General features: G+C 31.5%; 2 protein-coding genes across 3 annotated transcripts; both read right to left on the reverse strand.

Annotated features, from left to right (window-relative positions):
- Positions 1-6,979: 6,979 nt before the first annotated feature.
- LOC103490466 (uncharacterized) lies at positions 6,980-10,092 on the reverse strand. 2 transcript variants are annotated; one of them, XM_008449980.3, is made up of 3 exons: positions 9,923-10,092; positions 8,499-8,914; positions 6,980-7,606 (listed from the first exon to the last, which is right to left on the reverse strand). In XM_008449980.3, the coding sequence occupies exons 2-3, from the start codon at positions 8,887-8,889 to the stop codon at positions 7,098-7,100; spliced, it is 900 nt and encodes a 299-aa protein (XP_008448202.1). In that variant the 5' UTR covers positions 8,890-8,914; positions 9,923-10,092; the 3' UTR covers positions 6,980-7,097. The 2 variants fall into 2 exon arrangements, with proteins under 2 accessions (XP_008448202.1, XP_050935142.1); XM_051079185.1 differs by lacking the exon at positions 9,923-10,092 and adding an exon at positions 9,393-9,540.
- Positions 9,110-9,871, reverse strand: LOC127143900 (uncharacterized). Its single transcript, XM_051079186.1, has one exon. The coding sequence runs from the start codon at positions 9,869-9,871 to the stop codon at positions 9,455-9,457; it is 417 nt and encodes a 138-aa protein (XP_050935143.1). The 3' UTR covers positions 9,110-9,454.
- Positions 10,093-19,731: the final 9,639 nt, after the last annotated feature.

Here is a 19,731-nt window from a genome sequence, read left to right on the forward strand (position 1 = left end):
ATTGGATTTTGATTCTGAAATTCTGGATGGTTTCGATTGACATCACGCCACCTCTTGGGTCTAAAGAAGGTGATCTATGAGGGGGTGTGACAGGAGTTGACCAAGCTTTAGATTATACAAAAATCAATCAGAGTGAAATGGGTGTACAAGACAAAGAGAAAGGCCAATAGTGATGTTGAAAGGTATAAAGCGAGACTAGTAGTATAGGGGTATAGTCAACAACACGATATCAATTATGATGAGGTATTTGCCTTTGTTGTTTGCCTTGAAACTATTCGTTTGATTATTGCTTTAGAGCCCATTAGAAGATACATCAAATGGATGTCAAATCGACATCCTTGAATAGAATTCTTGAAGAGGTGGTCTATGTGGAACAATCGTTGGGATATGAAGCCAAGGGTTAAGAAGATAAAGTGCTCCGATTGAAGAAGGCTCTTTATGGTTTAAAGCAAGCACCAAGAGCATGAAATTCAAGGATTGACAAGTATTTTAAAGAGAAGAAGTATATGAAGTGTCTTTATGAGCATGCCCTATATATCAAAATGCATGGTGAAAACATACTACTCATTTATTTGTATGTTGACAATTTGATATTTACATAAAACGATCCTTGCATGTTTGATGAATTTAAAAGGGAGACGATAAAGGAGTTTAAAAGGGAAGGCATTGGTCTCATGAGTTATTTATCTTTGGATCGAGATCAAACAAAGTGAATATAGGATTTTTAAATCTCAAGAGGTTATGCTAGAGAAATTCTTAAAAGGTTCATTATGGATGATGCTAATCAGTTGGAACACCAATGGAATGTGGAGTCAAAATTATCGAACAAATTGGAGGAGAGAAGGTGGATTATACAAATTTCAAAAGTTTGGTCGGAAGTTTGAGGTACTTGACATGCACAAGACTAGATATTCTTTATTAAATTGGAATTATTAGTCAATTTATGAAGTAGTCAATGACAACACGTTGTGAAATGGCAAAGATGATGCGTTGTTACATCAAAAGGGCCAATTGAGTATGGTCTTTCCTATGTCTCTTCTAACAATTTTGATATTGTTAGTTATTGTGATAGTGATTGGAGTAGTGACTTGGATGATCAAAAGAGCACTACAAGGTTTGTACTTTTTATTGGTGGAACAACGTTCACATGGATGTTAAAAAAGTGATCCATAGTCACATTATCAACATGTGAGGCAGAGTATGTCGCGGCAACTTCATGCGTATATCATGTAGTTTGGCTAAAAAACTTATGTAGAAGTTGAAGTTTCAAATGAAGGATCCAATAAAGATTTTTATTGACAATAAATCTGTGAGACTCGTACCTAAGAAATGCTAAAATCTGACTAAGTGTCTAAGAGTAAGCGTTTTGTAACGACCCAAACTTTGAAACTAAGTTAAGGTCATTACAAAAAAGACGAATAACAAATTACACTTTTTTGAAGAGACAAACGACTAAAATTTTATAAAACCAAGATTTTCACAAAATATAAGGTTATCAAAACCAACAAAAAAAATTTGAAAATGTGACCGCGGGCTCTTAATTTTAAATCAAATCAAATAAATAGGACAAAATCTTAGGTAAAATGTTTAACATTTAAAAATACTGAAAAACAGATAAATAGACGCGAAAGCTAACTATGTCCCCATATGGCATGCCACAGATCACTTTTTGTCGCTCGCCAACTTCTCAAGTTCTCTACCTTAGCCTGAAATATTAAACATAGGAAAGAGTGAGTATATAAATATACTTAGTAAGGGACCCAACTACTAGTCATGTTAGGTGATCTATTAACTTTCCGTTAGAAACATAATCATAACGTCGTGTGTCCAATGGAGCACACCTGAGTGAGTGAGACCGTACGAACACCCCTAAATCATGCGAGTGATCCCGTAGAAACACCCCTAGTCGTGCGAGTGACCGCAGGTACACACTCCATAAACATATATGTAATACGTAGGTACACCTCTATTCGTGCGAGTGGTCCCGTCGGAACACCCCTAGTCGTGCGAGTGACCACATATACACAATATAACTGTCCCCTAAATCGTGTGAGTGATTCTGTAGGAATACCCCTAGTCGTGCGAGTGACCCCATAGATAGGATCACAATACAGATGGAGTAAAAAGCTAAGCAGACAAAGTTAACAGACACACCACAATCTAAAGCATGTAATATCATCATAAACATCATAACATGACATGAATATTAATCATAACATTCTAATTCATGTGATTAATATATCATGTATCATAAACATCATAAACATACCAGTCATCATCGTCAATCATAATATCAATCATCATCATCAATATAATATCAATCATCATCATCAATATAATATCAATCATCATCTATAGTATCGCATTATGCATCTTAGCTACCATCAATGCATAATCGTAAATACATGAGTGTCTTAAATTCAGTTAAAAGGTCCAGTAGTATAATCTCTTACCTGGAGATTAGCTAAAAATATTTCTTTGCTTACAGTAATTTCCTAATTAAAGTAGACCCTAAACAGTAAGGAAAAATTAATAACTTAATTAATAAAATTTATCAATGGCTAGTATCTAAAATTTCCCAATTTAACTTATCCAAGATTTAAGGTTGAAACCAATTCAACCTTGATTGGGAAAAATCCAAGATTAAATCTAAAAAAAATTAGCCAATTGAACCTTTAAAAAAACCCCAATTAGATCTAAAATTAAATTAACAATTTTTTGCCAACAAATTACTAATCTAACTACCTTAACTTACCAAACTTAATCAAATGGAGGTTGAAAACTTATCTAAACTTTAATGAGAAAATTCATCACTTAAATTTTCAAATTTTGCCAAAAGAACCAATCATAACTAAAACTGGTGAGGTGGTGGCGACTGAAGATTATCTTAGTGAAGAAGGTGAAGAATCTTTCTCTTTTTCCTTTTCTTTTCAACTTGAGTATTCCAATACTATTTATAAACCCAAATAATAACAATAATATTTATTACTATTATTTTCTTTTCTTTTTCCTTTTCCTTTTCCTTTTCCTTTTCTTTTTCACTTTCCTTTTAGGATATATATATAATACCAAAATATACGTATATCTTTATTTTCATTATCTTTCTTCAAAATAATTAATTATCTTCCATAATAATTATTTATTATTTACTATTTATCTTTCTCCAAAATAAGTAATTATCTTCCACAATAATTAATTATTATTTATCTTTCTCCAAAATAATAATTATTTTCTATAATAATTAATTATTTTTAACTTTCTCGAAAATGAATATCCTTTTACAAATAATTATATTTTTTCAAAATATAAATATTTTCCCTGTCTCCCTTAATAAATATATTTTTTCTAAAATCAAATTATCAAATTATCTTTTCCTTAAAAAGTTACATTTCAACAAATATAAGTATCTTTTCCTTTCACATAATAATTATATATATATTTCCACATATACATATAATTATCAAATCTCCAACAAAATTTCTCCTCTACAATTTAATTAAATAACATCCATAATTATTTAATTTAATTCAATTCCAACAACACTAAAAATCCAAAACTTTATTTAATCCTACCATTTAATTAAAATCTCAACAAACAACACATATCAAAACCTCTAATTAATTAAATATTCATCCAACAAATATTTTTAATTAATTTCAATTCTCACAAAATCAAATAATTCTTATTAAATGAATTCAAAATAACGCTCAATAAATTAAATCTAATTAAACAAAACTAAGATAATTAACTCCAAAATTATCTTAATTTTAGTGCGTTACAGTTTTGAATAGAAGGTTGCGATGAAAAGCTAACGTTGGGCGAGGAAGCAAGACAACGCAATAAGACTTCTGGCATTTAAGATTAGTTAGGCGTTTGGAGCTCATTACGAGATGAAGAGAAAGTGAGGGAATCTAAGAATGTGGACAGAGTTTTGTTACAACTTGAAGTTAGGCGATGAAGAATAAGGAAACTTTTAGAAATTTTTCCAAGGGTACTTAATGGGCAAGGTGTAAAGGTTTAAGCTAAGCATTGTTAAGTTCAACATTAAGTTTCTACATGCACCACTAAGAGTAGGAGCTAGTAAACTATTAAGAGTTTAGAAATGACTAATTCCTTTTAGGACTAGTATAAATAGGGGTTGAGGTCAGATTGATAAAGGGTCTATTGCTGAAAATCTGAAAGGAAAAAGTTAAGTGTAAGCTAACCCTAGGCGTTAAAGAAGGAAACTTAGGTTAGGCATTCTGTGAAGAAGGAAAATAAGTCGTTGTGAGTTTTTTTTTTTTTTTAATGTGTTTTAAAAGATTAAAAGCTCTCTTTAAAGTTATACTGATTTGAAATGATGATTTATATAAAAGTGTTTTCAAAGAGATTTCAAATGAAAAAGCTTATGTCATGTTTAAAGTATGTTTTGTATTTGATTCAAGAGAATGTGAAATTGTGTTCAAACCATTAATCTTCTTCCTATCAATGAGCTAACTGTTATGTGCACATAAGGAATAAAGGCAGCCATGTAGAAAAGGATTATGTGGTGAAATGAAGCCGGCCAACGCATAAAAGATGTGTATTGTGTTAGGTGACCTAAACAACCAGAATAGAATTATGTTATTCCCGGATGTTGTTGATGAAAAGGACATCATGGTAGTCTAAACGCGAGATGATAAGTCTTGACATAGGAAATGATTCATGTTCTTAGTGAAAGGATCGTTTGAGACTAATGTGTGTTTATGTGATATGAATGTTGTATTTATATTGAAAGGTATTCCAAAAAGGTTTTCTTAAAACTTCCTCACTAAGTCTTTTGACTTGCGTTTTAAATTTTCACTCCCTAGGTGATCAGAGCTATTTTGAGAAAAAGGACAAGAAGGCTACTAGGCATGGAGGCTTTCCAAGGCGTTTAGTTTAAGTTTAACTTTCTAGTATTTAAAGATTTATTGTAAAGCTGGTAGTAGAACACATGACTTGAATTAATAAAGTTAAAGTTCTGTTAATTATGTGGTGTTAAGTACTTATATCGCCTAAAGTATAAATTTCTGTCTAAGTGTAAAGTAACTATGCATGTGATTAAGCAAAGCTTAAGTACCTCAAGCTAAGTGTTTGGTGTTTAGCGCATCAGAATGTTGAGCCACATCGCATCTCGTATTTGCTTGCGGGATGGGGTGTGACAAAATCGGCCATTACCTTAACCAAAAATTCAATTTTTCATGGAGAAGCAAGCACATTGATATACAATTTCATTTCATTCGTGATTGAGTTACGAAGAAAGAAGTGGAACTTAAGTATATCACGTCACAAGACCAAGCGACGAACATTTTCACAAAGCCCCTCAAGTTGGAGAGTTTTATCAAAATTAGAAGTTTACTAGATGTAACAAATCAAGTTTAAGGGGTGTTGAGAATATAAAAGGTTTACATTATTAATGAAAATTTGAAAGGTTATAGGACTTAAATTGATTTGTGACTTTTGGTTTTTATATTAAATTGTGTCCATCAAGTTATTTGGGAGTTTTTAGAAGTTATGAGAGTTTAAATATTTATGGTTTATTAACTATTGAAATTCCGTTGTTACATTTTATAAGCCTATATAAACAAATGTTTAGTTGAATCAAAAATTACTCATCCTCACTCTCTCTCTTTTAACACTACCTTCAATGTTGCGACTGGGCTTAAATACCATTCTCTGACCTTTAGGGCATACTCTCATTCTAATTTGACATCCAAGTCAGTTTTCTCTCTTCTTCCCCTCCTTTTCCAGCATAGGAAATTTATGATTGTAACACCCACTTTCGTCCGAGTTTACTGGCCTTTGTTCTCGATTTTAAAAACCTGTTTGGTAGAGAATTTGAAAAAATAAATTTGAAAATAATCGCTTCAATGAAAAATACAGTTTTCAAATATGTGTTTGATAGCATATTTAAAATTTGGATTCTAATTTTTAAAATACTATATATTTGTAAATCATAAAACAAGTGTCACCTATCAACTAACATTTAGCTGACAATAACCTTAATTCTCTACCAAACCTTCCTGGATGTGTTTGGATTATATTTTCAAGTGATTAAATTAAAAAATAAGTTGTTTTGGAAAAAAGATATGTGTTTAACACTCACCTAAAATAAATTTTGAAAAAATGAATTTATCAAATGATGTGGTTCAAAATAAACTTCTAAAACCAACTTTGAGAAAAATAAAATTTTGTGTGTTCACAATGGTTAATTTTCCTAATTTGTATAAAACAATCCGGCCAACACCTTCAACTATCCTCATCAATTGTCGTTGGCCAACTTTCTATTTTCTCCAACTATCGTCGGCCAACTTTCTTTCACGTTTTTCGTGACCATTGCCTATCAACTTTTGTTGGTCATTTTTCACTATTATTGGCTTATTTTTGTCATTTGTTTTATGGTAACCATTATTGGTCAACTTTTGTCGATCAATTTCTAAGATTGTTATCAGCCAACTGCCAACAACTATTTTTTTGTGATTGTCATCATTTGACTTCCCATTACCATTATCGCGAACCTTTGATTATCATTTTACAGTAGCTATCCCTGACTACCTCAAACTAACATACTCGGATCATCGTCAAACTTCTATCAAAATCTCCATGGACAAATTTTATATATATATTTACTCTATTACAAATCAAATACATTTTTACCTAAGAACACTTTTGAGAAAAAAAATTGTCAAATATATGTGTTTTTCTTTCGATGAGTTTTTAGAAAAAATGTTTAAATGTAAAAGTATTTTTTTTAAGAAAATATGTTTTTCCTAATGCATCCCAAGCAGATCCTATATAGACGTGCTTCTGCCACTTGTACTATTAATAGTTAGTTGGGAATTATAAATTTCATTTGATTGTTAGAACCTTCTGACAAGTTCTTTCGAACAATCAACCTTTTAGGATGTGTTAATAAGTTTAATAAACAACAATGACTAGCATTATTATTATTAGAAGGAACGGGAGAAAACTTGGAATCTTTAAAAGCACATGCTCGGAAGATCAAAACATTCAACTTTCAGCTCAACGTCAAGTGGTGGTATAAACATCAAAAGCATAAGCTACATAGAATATAGAAGTCAAATGCAAGTCAAAAATTACAAAGAAAACAATTTGAGGTACCTTTCAATAATATTCTCTTGCGAGAGGTCTGTGAAATACCCTTCCCCCACGCCTAAACCTTCGTTTTCCGCAAGCCGTTCAACTTCCTGCTGAACCACTTTTCCTCCCACTTTACTTGGTTCAAGCAAGTTACAAGCCACCTCAATTACACCTTCATCATGAGCAAGGGCCATTGCTTGAACAGAAGAAAGTCCACCTCCTCGCTCGCTCACTTGCTTCGCAATTTTACGAACAGCGCTGATATTGGTAGAGAAAACTGGGACATTGTAGTTATCAACCCACTTTGTTGCTCCAATCACCACAACCCCTTTTGCTTTACTTGCTTCAGCTGGACCGTCATCTGGCTTCAGTGGCAATGAATCTGATTTCAACCCTCCAGCCCACTTTAACCCCTCAGAATTTGGCTTGAAATAACCGAGCTCTCTTCTGATCTCTGATAGTTTCCTGCCCTCTTCATGAGCCGCTCCATATAGAAATGTTGGGACTGTAGGCTACGGTTTAGATCATCAGCACCCCATAATATAAATGACATGAGAGATATTGATAAAACAGACCAGTTGATACCATGAAACACTACTCTCAGGTTCATGGCTAAGAAGCACAGAGACGGATATATCACGACCCGAACATTGTGACACACCATATTTTAAAAATAAGACATGATACAACACGACAAAGATATGTTTATATGCTTAAAGAAATTAACTTGACATATTTCACACCTAAAAGTTATTTTTATTTTCATTTATGTGTCTTTTTAGTTTTATATGTCAGACACAGACATGCTAGTCAAATTAGAGTGTTTGCACTTCTTAAATTCCAAGAAATAGCCAGAACACAAGGATATTTCTTAAATTCCAAGTACTAGTCAGAACACAAGGATATTTGGTTACTCTGAACTTTGATAGCACCATTGAGGCACTCTCTTAATTCAATACATTGATGCAATGCCTTTTCAGAATAAAATACAATCAATCCCTCAAGTTAAAGCCTTCGACTTTAGGTAATTTTGCAAAGTTTAGAAAGTCCATGAATTTCATAGCACATGTGCATGTGACTGGTTTATCGGTTCTAAAATATCGATGGAAATGCCTCCAAAATTATCATTCCTCTTATTTTTTGCAGCCTAGAATCTGGGAATAATTCTGGAATTGTTAGAATCATGCTCACCATTTTCAAAATTACTCTTAAATATGTTTGTAATCATTCAAAACCAATTTTGACAACATAAAAATTTCATTTAAAAGTGTAAAATTAAATATAAAATTAATTTTGAGGTATTAAATACATGTTTCAGAGTAATTTTGAACATGATTATAACTATTTCAAAATCACACCTAAACAAGCACCAAAATGTTGGTGTGAAAAGTACAGACCTTGAAGTCTATATCCTACATCAGCTGCCAGATATTTTGCGATAAGAGCGGCATCTTCCAAAGATGCAGAGGCCAAAGGATGAAAGCATATATGATCCACAACTCCAAGTCGCGGGTGGCTGCCACAATGCGAATTGAAATCAATTGCTGAAAATGCAGCCTTAACCATGTTCAGGACCGCACTTATCAGGGAACATGACTTTCCAGATGGCTGTGATGGGAGCTTTGAAACAAGGGTATATCCAACTCTGTTATAGACCTCATCCGTGAATTTGTTGATAATAGGTGCATCAGGGAAGAGCTTGGTAGCTCGTTCAATTGACTCCAGCGCAGCCTTATTTCTGCTTTCTGAGATGTATACCTTGCAGCAAGCAAGAATCAATTTTGACATTTTTCTCTTTACTGCAGGTCACTAGCTGCACAAAATCGTACAAATATGTAAAACCTCGTAATCAATAGATGCAGCTTTGCGGTGTAAATTTTCTTTCATAAAAAACTGATATATCCGAGTTTGTACAAGGTTCATGGTCAAACTTATAAAGTTTGAAAACCTATCTAAAATTATCTGAGAAGGGAAGCAATGCTGCAATTCATCTTTGGGAGAAATGCACTGATTATAAAAAATAACAAGTTCATATCATGAATCGTGATAAAATTGACACTTTCAAGCAATAGCTTTCTAGTCCTTCTTCCAAGAACTTCAACCAGACCATACTGAGTATATCGAATAATGATTCGGCATTTTTTGTTTACAAAATCTAATACACAATGCCAAAAAAATACGCCCAGCCTCTACACTACAACCAAAAATTCTCGCCAGAAAAGATGAAACAGGGAATTCTCATTAGATATAAGACCAAACAATGATATAACAAACCCCAAAATTTCACCAACCGTTTCAACACCTATTGTGAATTTCCAAAGAGCCTATTTACACAATCTCCACACAAATAAAATCAATAGTCAATATCCTTTCCATCTGAAATCGATCTGGGATAGCCATTATATTCCAATTTGACACCCAAAGTGGCGGAAATCGCTCTGAATTTGAGCCTCAAGCCTTCCATCAGCTCCTGAACTTGCTCATTCTCAGGATCTTGAAGTGGATATTTCTCAAGCAACTCCTCCAGCAGCTTCACACTCTTTCGAACCCGAACAGAAAACCGTTCCGGTTCGATCCGAATTGCAGAATTCCACACGTCCACACACCCTCTGTAGAACCCTATTTCCTCGCCGACCTCGAAACCAACTTTAAGGCCTACTTGTTCTGCCTCTTCTTTGCCAGCGACTAGACCATCTTCATAGCCATCGGCATAACCTTCCTTCAAATGGGCCTCTTCAAGATTGAGGGAAGAATCGAAAATGTCGTCCATGGAAACTGATTTAACCAGAAAAAGGAAAACTTTTTCGTCTATAAATTTTACCTGTCAGTTGCTGGGGGTGGCTTCAATTTCGGCTTGTCCGCTCGAGCAATTATCTTCGGTCGAAGCACGAGAGCTCCATCATCGAGGCATCGATTTATCCGGAAAGTCTTCAAATTGGAGAGCTTTTTAGTGGGCTTGAAATGGGCGGAAGCTCAAGGCTTTTCAGAGTAAGCCCACCATTCGACTTGTCTACATTATAACTTAGGATAATTTAGAAAAATAAAAAAACAAAAAAAAAAAAAACCAACAAAAAAACAAAAGCCAAGGCAATAAAATGTTTTTTTTATGATTTTTAGATTTGCCTTTAAATATTGCATGGGTAGCTCACTTGCTTTTGCTCTTCTTCTTTAATTTTTTTTCTTATATTTTTAAATGATTTATTCTTCTATTTAAATCTTTCATTTCATCTTCACCATTTTCAGCCAGATTCTTTGGAGCTATTCCATATTCTTCATATTAAAAAATATCAAGATCTTTTAAATATCATTTTGACATGAGTTAAACGATCATTTATCCATTTTCAACACAAACGTTTACCTGTTGAAATTTATGTTATAAAACTCGTAGTTTATAATCATATTCTATTCAATAAAGTAGTTGTTGAGAAATTATTAATGAAATTGAATACTATAATCTTAAATCCAATAAACTAAGGTTCCAAGACTATTTTGATTAAACTTGAACTTTATGTAGAAATATAAACGTGGATCAAGTTCAAGTATATAGCCTAAATAGTATATAGTATACAAATAAGGTTGGGCACCTCATTTTAAGGACACTATGGATGTGATCCGCTTTGTAGTTTATACAAACGATGTGATCCTGAATCGTTCATGTAGAGACATGAAAGTGACAGTCTTCTATGTAGATAGTTATAAGACTAAACCATAAAATAGTTACTTTTACATTATAACGTCGTCTACTGTTTAAAACTGACTATTTTAATTTTTGATGACCTAGGTAACTACTCTTAATCCTGACTTAACTATGAACTCATGTTCACACAAGATTATCCTTAAATCTGTAAAAGTGAGGGCAGCACTCATCAATGCTGGCTCAATACGCCTCCTATTTCAGGAGTAAGACTGGGTGAATAGCTGGGGACATACAATGTAAGACAAAATTCACTCTTACCCGCTTTAAGGTTAGTAGATAGGTTGTTCCATTAAGGACTAAATCTAAGTCTTAAACGAGGGGCCCCATCCTCTCATTGGCCCGAGAGAGATTTGTTCTGTAGGTTGGAACTAAAACCAATTGTTTAATAGTAAATCAGTGGGACTTAAGGAGCAAGATGTAGTCTTGGGAGTAAAACAATATTTTAACCAAACCAAAGTTATGAACAATCTGTAAATGATTAACTTAATGATCATGATTATATCAGATGGACACAAATATATCATAAATAGTGAGGGGAGTGCAACTATGAGACTTTAGAGGAATGATCCATTAGCTAACGAATGACAATTAGTTTGGTCTAAAAAGGTTTAGCCAGTTAATCTCAGATCATTGGAGCTCATGATCTATAAGTTCATTAGGTTCCATTGCTAGCTCATATGGAATAAAATTAAGACATTATGATGGAATAAGTCGAATTGTTTGGATTAGGTGAGGAGAGAGAAATCAATAAATATATGTGATTTAACCGTCGGTTATCAGATTAGAGATAGAGCTTTATATTTGAATGAAATTTAAATATTAAAAATATGAATGTGGATTCATACTTGAAAGCTCGAAAATGATGAAATTAGTTAAAGTTGTAAAAAGTCAAAATGTTAACTTTTAATATTGAAAAGTCAAACTTCGACCGTCGATATATCAAAATGTGATTTGAATCTTGATAAAATAAATGTTGATTCATGCTCGGGAGGTCAAAATTAGTCCAAAAGGACAAAATGATAAAAAGAAGTCAAAATATTGACTTTTGGTTTGAAAAGTCAAAGTTTGACTATAACTAGATGACATTTTTGCCTTTTGACCAAAATTAGTGGAAAAATTCCAACATTTGTTGGATAATTCCATTAGCTCTGGTGGGCTATGTGTTGCCACACTATGAAGATACTAAGCCTACTAATTGTTAGTGGGTTATGTGTTGTTGGCACATGAGCTTCATGTACATGCAACTTTATATGTAAATTCTTTATAAATTTAGGCTCTTGGATCTTTAGAAAGAATTGGAGTTTTTGAAGACAAAATTTGGGCTGCTGATTTTTTCTTTGTAATTTTTTTAAAAAAAAAAACATATATTAGCCCAACCCTATGTTGGAATTTATGTCTGAAACTCATAGCTTGTAAATTACATTCAATAACGTGATTATTCAATTATTTATTAGTGAAATAGAATACTATAATGTTGAATCCAATAAACTAAGGTTCCAAGGCTATCTTGTAGACTTGAACTTAATGTAGAGACATAAACGTAGATCAAGTTCAAGTTCATAGCCTAAACAATCTATAGTATATGAATAAGGTTAGACACCTTATTCTGATAACACTATGGATGCGGCCTACTGATAACTTGTAGAAATACAAGCTATTGTAGTCTTTTAAATAGAAGAATGTGACCAAAATGCATAAAAAATGTGTCAAAACACATAGCTTAGGTTGTAAATTTATAAATATTTGGAAATACACTTTACATAAACTTTCATGCCTATTTCACCTTGTTTTTAGTGTTTAAGCACAAGATTATGAACAAAAGAAGAAGCTGGTGAATCATAGAGGAACTCATAAGAAGAATAGACGAGAAGGCCATATTAGTAGGCGAGAAGAGGTTTGCTGGAAGACAAAAGTGGTAGATGAAGTTGATGTGACTTAACATAGAAGCAACTTTTGGCGCTGACATGCTCAGAAGATTAGATTTCTCGCCTAAATTTGCCTATATAAAGGACTCTATCACCATCAAGAAAAAAGTTCGGTCTGGGTTTAAATGGACCCATGTCACAGCTTAATTGGCCAAACCCTAGAGAGTGGTGGGAATGAGTAGCCTTTCTACCATCTGTAAAGCCCTTCTTTATCTTCTCGAGTCAATCAACGAGTGAGAGCTTAAGGTTGAGTGAAGAAGATTTCATCATCATCTTCCCCCTAACTTGTATTAACATTTCTATTCTTTCCATTTTTGTATATTTTGGTGTAATGTATTCATTCATATTGTACAGTGGCCTAAGACCTATGTTCTTTAGTGCATTGCATATTTATACCTCTTCAATCCATTCATCTCTTTACTGTTCATCCATCTTCGTGTTACTGGTAGTTTAAGTTTCATGATAAGTTCTTGATAAGAAAGTTAGCTTATACTTCTTATCGCATTAGCTAAGCTATTTTCATCACTTGGCCAGTGTATATTGCCAACTACCCAAGAGGGCAAGTAGCAAGGATATGGCTAACGCGCGTCAGGAGGAGTTTGAAAATAAACTCCACCTGGGCGAGATAACTTCCATCATTTGTATCCCAAAAGGAGAACAAGTGTGGGTATTAGGCACCGAGAGGTTGTCACCCTTAAACGTGAAGCTCTATAAACCTTATAAGTGAAGCTTTCTAGATATAACTTGCTTAACGCGACTTGGTCATTTGGATCCAAAAGGTGACCATGTGTGGCATTTAACAACTCTTAAAGGAGTGAATCTTAATCACAAGCACGTTAATGAAGTTATATCGCATCAAGGATCTTTGATTGCTTAATCGCCTGGTAATGCATGAATTTTCCTTCAACCCCCTTATTTTATGCAAGTTAGTTCATAATTCCATTTCACATCCATTTTAATCCCCCTTTATAGATTCTCTAGTATAGATAAGTAGGTATAGTTTAAACTTACACTCATTCATACTATATAATTTATTCTTTTATACTGCCTAAACGTCCAGTGAACCTTAGAACTAAGTTTTGATATCAATTTTCTGTGTTCGACTTTGGATCACCCAGATAAACCTGTTGTTTCGCTTACACTTGGACAAGCAATAGAAAAACTTGTACACGACAAGGGCTTAGAAGCACATAATGAAGAGATTTATAAGGAGCATTTTGTATGCAGTGACCTTGAATCAATGATACATTTTGAAGAATGAATTATACTTTACCCCCAACTGAGCCCGCAACCCAACCACCTACTTTATATGTAGTACAAACGATATGAACTTGAATCGTTCATGTAAAGACATGAAAGTAAAGGCATCCTATGTAAAGAGTTTGCATAAGACCAAACCATTGAATAGTCACTTTTACATTATAATATCGTTGCCATTTTAAAATTGACCATTCCTTTTAACTTGATAATCTAGGTAACTTAGCCTTAATCCTGAGCTAACTATGAACTTATATTCACACGAAATTATCCTTAAATCTGCATATAGGTGAGGGGAGCTCATTAGTGCTAGCTCAATATACCTTCCATTTTAGGTGTAAAACCGGGTAGATAGTTGGGGACATAGGGTGCAAGATGGAAGTCACTTTTGACCTCATTAGAATCAGTAGATAGGTTGTTCCCTTATGTAATGAATCTAGGTATTGAAATAGGGGCTCTACCCTCTCATGGGCTCGAGAGGGATTCAGTTTATAGGTTGTACCTTACACTAGTTGTTTATTAGAGGATCGGTGCTGGTGCTATATAAGGAACAAGAAGTAATCTCAAGGATAAAACGTTAAACTGATCTAATTGAGATTACAAATAACCCGTGAAGGGTTAACTTACTAATCATTGTTATATCAGGTGGATATAAAATATATCTATGGTAAGGGAGTCAACTACGAGAATTTAGTGGAATGACTCGTTAGTTAACAAATGTTGATTAGTTTAGTTAAAGAATTTAGTTAGTTAATCTCGGATTGTTTGAGCCCATGATCTATAGGTCCACTAGGTTCCTCTACTAGCTCATTGTCGCCATGTACTCGAGACGATGCGGAGCGGCCGACATCCTTAAAAAGGGTTTAATTTTAAAAACGAAAAAAAAAAGAGGAGTCGCCACCAATCTTTTTTACGGTGTGATTGGACACCAAAATATTCTATTCAATAAAGTAGTTGTTGAGAAATTATTAATGAAATAAAATAAAACTGGTCTACGAAAAAAATTAGAGCTGAGTTCGGGAGTCATTTGTATATGGGGAAGGTGTTAGCACCCCGTAACACCCGTTTAGAAAAACGGTGGCCAAATTTTATGTCTTGAGTAAAATTCATTTTTTTAAAAAAAGAAATTGTGTCTTATTTTATTGCTCACCGCTCCAATATTTGGAGTAATGATCCCATAAAATAAGTGGGATACACCCATTAATTATACTATATTAAGGAAAAATTTCTCACCTTAATATATTGAGAAATTATTACAATTTCTCAAATTCTATCATAGGTTAGTCTTCGAATAAGTTTTTTTTAAAAAAAAACATTGATTAAATTTGTTTTTTCTTTGGATCAAATCTCGGACTCCCAAAGATATTGATCCCTCACCTTAAGAATCTAGAAATAACGAACTCCCAGAAATTTCTAGATTCCATCGTAGGATTTTTTTTATCGAAATCGGCGTGGGTTATTATAAAATAATGTAGATTAGGAAACCTTGTGAAATATATATTTAATTTGAGTTTAAAAGAAATAATTTTAAAGCAACAAAAAATTCTCAATGGTTTAAAGAGAAAAATTAAAAAAAAAAAAAGATTTCAAAATTACATACAATTATTGTTAAAAGTATTTTAAAATTTTCAAGAAATTTTTAATGAAAGTCAAATAGAAATAACAAATATACCACACAATAAATTAAACAAATAATTTAGGATATCAATGCATGCATATACTAAATATAACGATAGTAATAAAAAATAAGTTAAAAGAAAAGGAAAAGAAAATATACATAATAACGATAAATAAAATAAGAGAAAAAATGAAAAAAAGAACTAAATGAAATGATAAACAAATAAATATGTAAAAAAGAAATTAAATAAATAAGTAAAGAAAAGAGGACATAGGGATGATAGTAAGTTAAAAAAGATAAAAAAAATTATAAAAGGAAACAATAATAATGATATAATAATAAAAAGTTTAAAAAGTTTAAAAAAATTATAAATATAAAAACAAAATAAATAAATAAAAGTTATATATATAGAAAATTAATAAAAAAGAAAAAAAGCAAACAAAAAGCTTAAAAGGAATATATATGTATATGTATATGTATGTATGTGTATATAATAATCATAATCATACTAATAAATAAAAATAATGAAATTTTAAACAAAATTAAACTTAAATAAGTGAATAAATAAATTTAAAAAAATAAAACAATAATAAAAAAAAGAAATAGAGGGGTGACGACAAGGTTGTATATATATAATAAATATAATAATAATAATAATAACAATAATAATAATAATATAAGACTTTTTGCTTATAACTTTTTTTTTCTCTATTCTTAGAGAGAAGAAAAATGTTAAATGACCTTTTTTTAGAGTAAGGATAAAAAAGTAGCAAAAGGAAAAAATGAATTTTCCTTATGCAATTTTTCTTTCTCTTTACGTTTTAAAAAAAGAAGAACAAACATAAGGACTCAATTCCAAAGGAAATTGCTTGTTGTATGAGGTGCGGATCCTTGAGAATAAATCCTTAGCTAATGCAACCTCCAACTATGAGATTAGATTTAGGGTAAGAAAAAAAGACAAGTAAATAGATAAAAATGAAAATAACCATAAAAAAAATAAAGCAAAACGAAGTAATGACCCACATTTTCTAGCGAAATATGTATCTTCAAAAAAAAGTTTTTGCAGAGATTCTCTAAACAATCAAAAAAATCGTTTTCTCTCGATTCTTTCTAACACACTTTTTTTTGACAAAGAACCCTATTTATAGATCTTGGGTGTGCCACAAATTAGGAAAATTTAATAAGTATAAAATCAAATTAGATATTATGTAATTTTATTGATTTTCTTTTTTCTAAAATAATAAAAATATGGTATTAAAATATTTTGTCCCAAAATAAAACATATTTGTTTTTCCTAAAATGATAAATCAAAAAATGTTTTGTATTTATCTTTTTCCTAAAATGATAAGGATAAATCAAAATATGGTATTAAAAGAATTTTGTATAAAATAAACTATTTTGCTTTTCCTAATATGATAAATCAAAAGAGATTTTGTATAAATAAATTAGTTTGTTTTTTTTTCCTAAAGTGATAAAAATAAGTCAAAATTGATTTGATTTTTTTGTACTAATAGATATTCTCATTAATGGCTTTATTTTCCATTTTAATAAAAAGTTTTGAAAATAATAATAACAATAATTATCATAAAATTTTATATTATTACAAAAATAAAGTTTACCTTTTTTTCTTTTTTTTTTCAAAAAATGAAATCTTAGCCAAAATTACAATTACTATATATTTTAAAGAATAAAAATAAATGTAGGATGAAATTAGGTGGTTACACCCATTGCGCTAACAAAATTTAGAATAGGGTGATCGAAAAATTTGAAATAGTTCGAATTAATTTCATTAAAAATATTTGATATTATTAACGAGTTTTTGAAAATAAAAGATATTTGAATAAGATTTAAATATCAATAAATTCAAATAGAGATTTGAATTGATTCAATTGGATTGATCGAGATTTGATTTAATATTTATTAATATTAAATAATAAATAATTAAAAATGGTCTTTTAAAAAATATAATGAAGGGACAAAATATTTATATAGAACAATTTTGAAAACGGAAAAAGGTCACATGCCTACAATGAAAATGCCAAAAATGCCCCTGTTAACAACACCGTTAACAATGCACCTAATATATTTAGTACATGATTGTTTAGATTTGATCGTTTAAATTTGGATAGCAAAATCTAAACGATTATTTTTCAAGATTCTTTGTACACGATCGTTTAGATTAGGTTATCCAAATATAAACGTTTTTTTTCAAGTTTTTTATATTTAGTACACGATCTTGAACAACCAAATATTAGTTTAAAAAACAATAAAAAAAAAATAGATCTTTTATATTTCGTACACGATTTTGAACCAAATAACAGTTAAAGAAAAGAAGAGAAAGAGAAGAAAGACGATGAAAATAACCATTTGAAAAACAAAATAAAAAAAGAGATGTTTTATATTTCGTACACGATCTTGAACCAAATAACAATTTGGAAAAAAAAAAGAAATAAAAAGAAGAGAAGAAAGGCAATGGAAAAAAAGAAAAGTCCTAGAAGATAAAGAGAAGAAAGATAATAAAAAGGAATGACAAATTTGAAATATTTTTTTAAAAAAAGCTACCTTCATGGGTTTTTTCATTTTGTTAGACAGTCGTAAATATTTTGTCGGTTTGCTATATTTTTTAAAATTTCTCTTTTAAGAAATCAATTTAAAAATCAAAATTTCCAGTTACAAATTGCATTGTTTTTTCAAATTGAATTGTTTCTTCGTAATGAGACAATTTCTGCCTCTTCTACTAAACATTTAATTTGTATATATGTGGAAGAGTTTGTTAGAAAACACTGAGGAGGGTTGATCAATTGAGTAGTTTTTTCTTTTTTTGGTGAAGGATTGAATGAAAATTTTGAAGGTGTTTTTTTGAAAAAATTTCATATTCTTGACTTCTCTAAAAAATACATAAAATTGGTCACCAATTCGATCCCACAATCACATTCTAAAGTCAGAGAATAGTAGAGAAGACTCTTGTGGTTGCCTACGACTTGGAATAAAAAAAAACAATCAAGAAATGAAGGTGAATTTTGAATTCTAAGGTTAGTATTTTTGAAATCTATGTTTTTCTATTTTTTTTCAATTTCATGTTAATTAGATAAAAATAGAGCATTCCATATCGATTCTCCTCTGTTGTCATGCTCGTTTTTCCATCACCTTATTCTATAGTTCCATTTCTATCCTTTTCTCTCTCTCAGTTCCTTCAACCAAGAGGTCTCACAACCCAGTTCTAAGTCCAAAGGATATTAGGTGACTACTAACCATGGTATGAGTTTGTGATCGAGGAGTAGATGGTTAATTTAGAAGCTACAAAGATAATTTTACTCAAACCCTAATCTCTAATTAGTTTTAGATTTAGAACTATGCATGTTAATCTTAAGTAATTAGAATAAAATTTAGATGTTCTTTTTTCCACCGAGCATGTCTAATTTTCTTCATTATCTTGGTCAACACGATCGTTTAAATTTGAAACCCTTTTTCCATCGTTTAAAAAGAACTACACGATCGGATTGATATGATCTAAACGAACGCTTACCATAGTCAACACGATCATTAACATAGTCAACACGATCATTAGATTTAAAGTTTTTAACGATCATTTACATTGGACTACACTAATGTTTGCCATAACAAACACGATCGTTTTTCATAATCAACGCAGTCGTTTACCATTGTCACTACACGATCGTTTACCATGGTCAAGCACTGTTCATTTAAATTTGAAACTATTTTTCCATTGTGCAAAAAGAGCTACACGATCATGTTGATATGATCTAAACGATTGATCACTTACCATAATCAACACGATCATTTAGCGTAGTCAACACGATCGTTAGATTTGAAGTTCTTAATGATCACTTACATTGAACTACACAATCGCTCACCATAATCAACATGATCGTTTTTTCATGGTCAACATGATCGTTTGCCATGGTTAACATGATTATTTGCTATGGTCAACACGATCGTTTAACATGGTCAATACCACCGTTAAATTTAAGGTATTCTCTCCATCGTTAAAAAAAACTATATGATCGTGTATCATAACTATAATACAACATCATTCAAAAGAAGATTACTCGTGCGTGCGTGTGGGCGATTAATCACACATTGATAGGGGCATTTTTTGTATTTTCCATTAT

Source organism: Cucumis melo, chromosome 11 (assembly GCF_025177605.1).
Source record: "Cucumis melo cultivar AY chromosome 11, USDA_Cmelo_AY_1.0, whole genome shotgun sequence".
NCBI lineage: Eukaryota > Viridiplantae > Streptophyta > Magnoliopsida > Cucurbitales > Cucurbitaceae > Cucumis > Cucumis melo.

Bases quoted from the DNA above. Each gene is read 5' to 3' on its own strand.
- LOC103490466 (XM_008449980.3), bottom strand. From the start codon at position 8,889: ATGTCAAAATTGATTCTTGCTTGCTGCAAGGTATACATCTCAGAAAGC. The intron at 7,607-8,498 runs GTCTGTACTTTT...CGTAGCCTACAG, and splicing joins TGTAGGATATAGACTTCAAG to TCCCAACATTTCTATATGGA.
- LOC127143900 (XM_051079186.1), bottom strand. From the start codon at position 9,871: ATGGACGACATTTTCGATTCTTCCCTCAATCTTGAAGAGGCCCATTTG.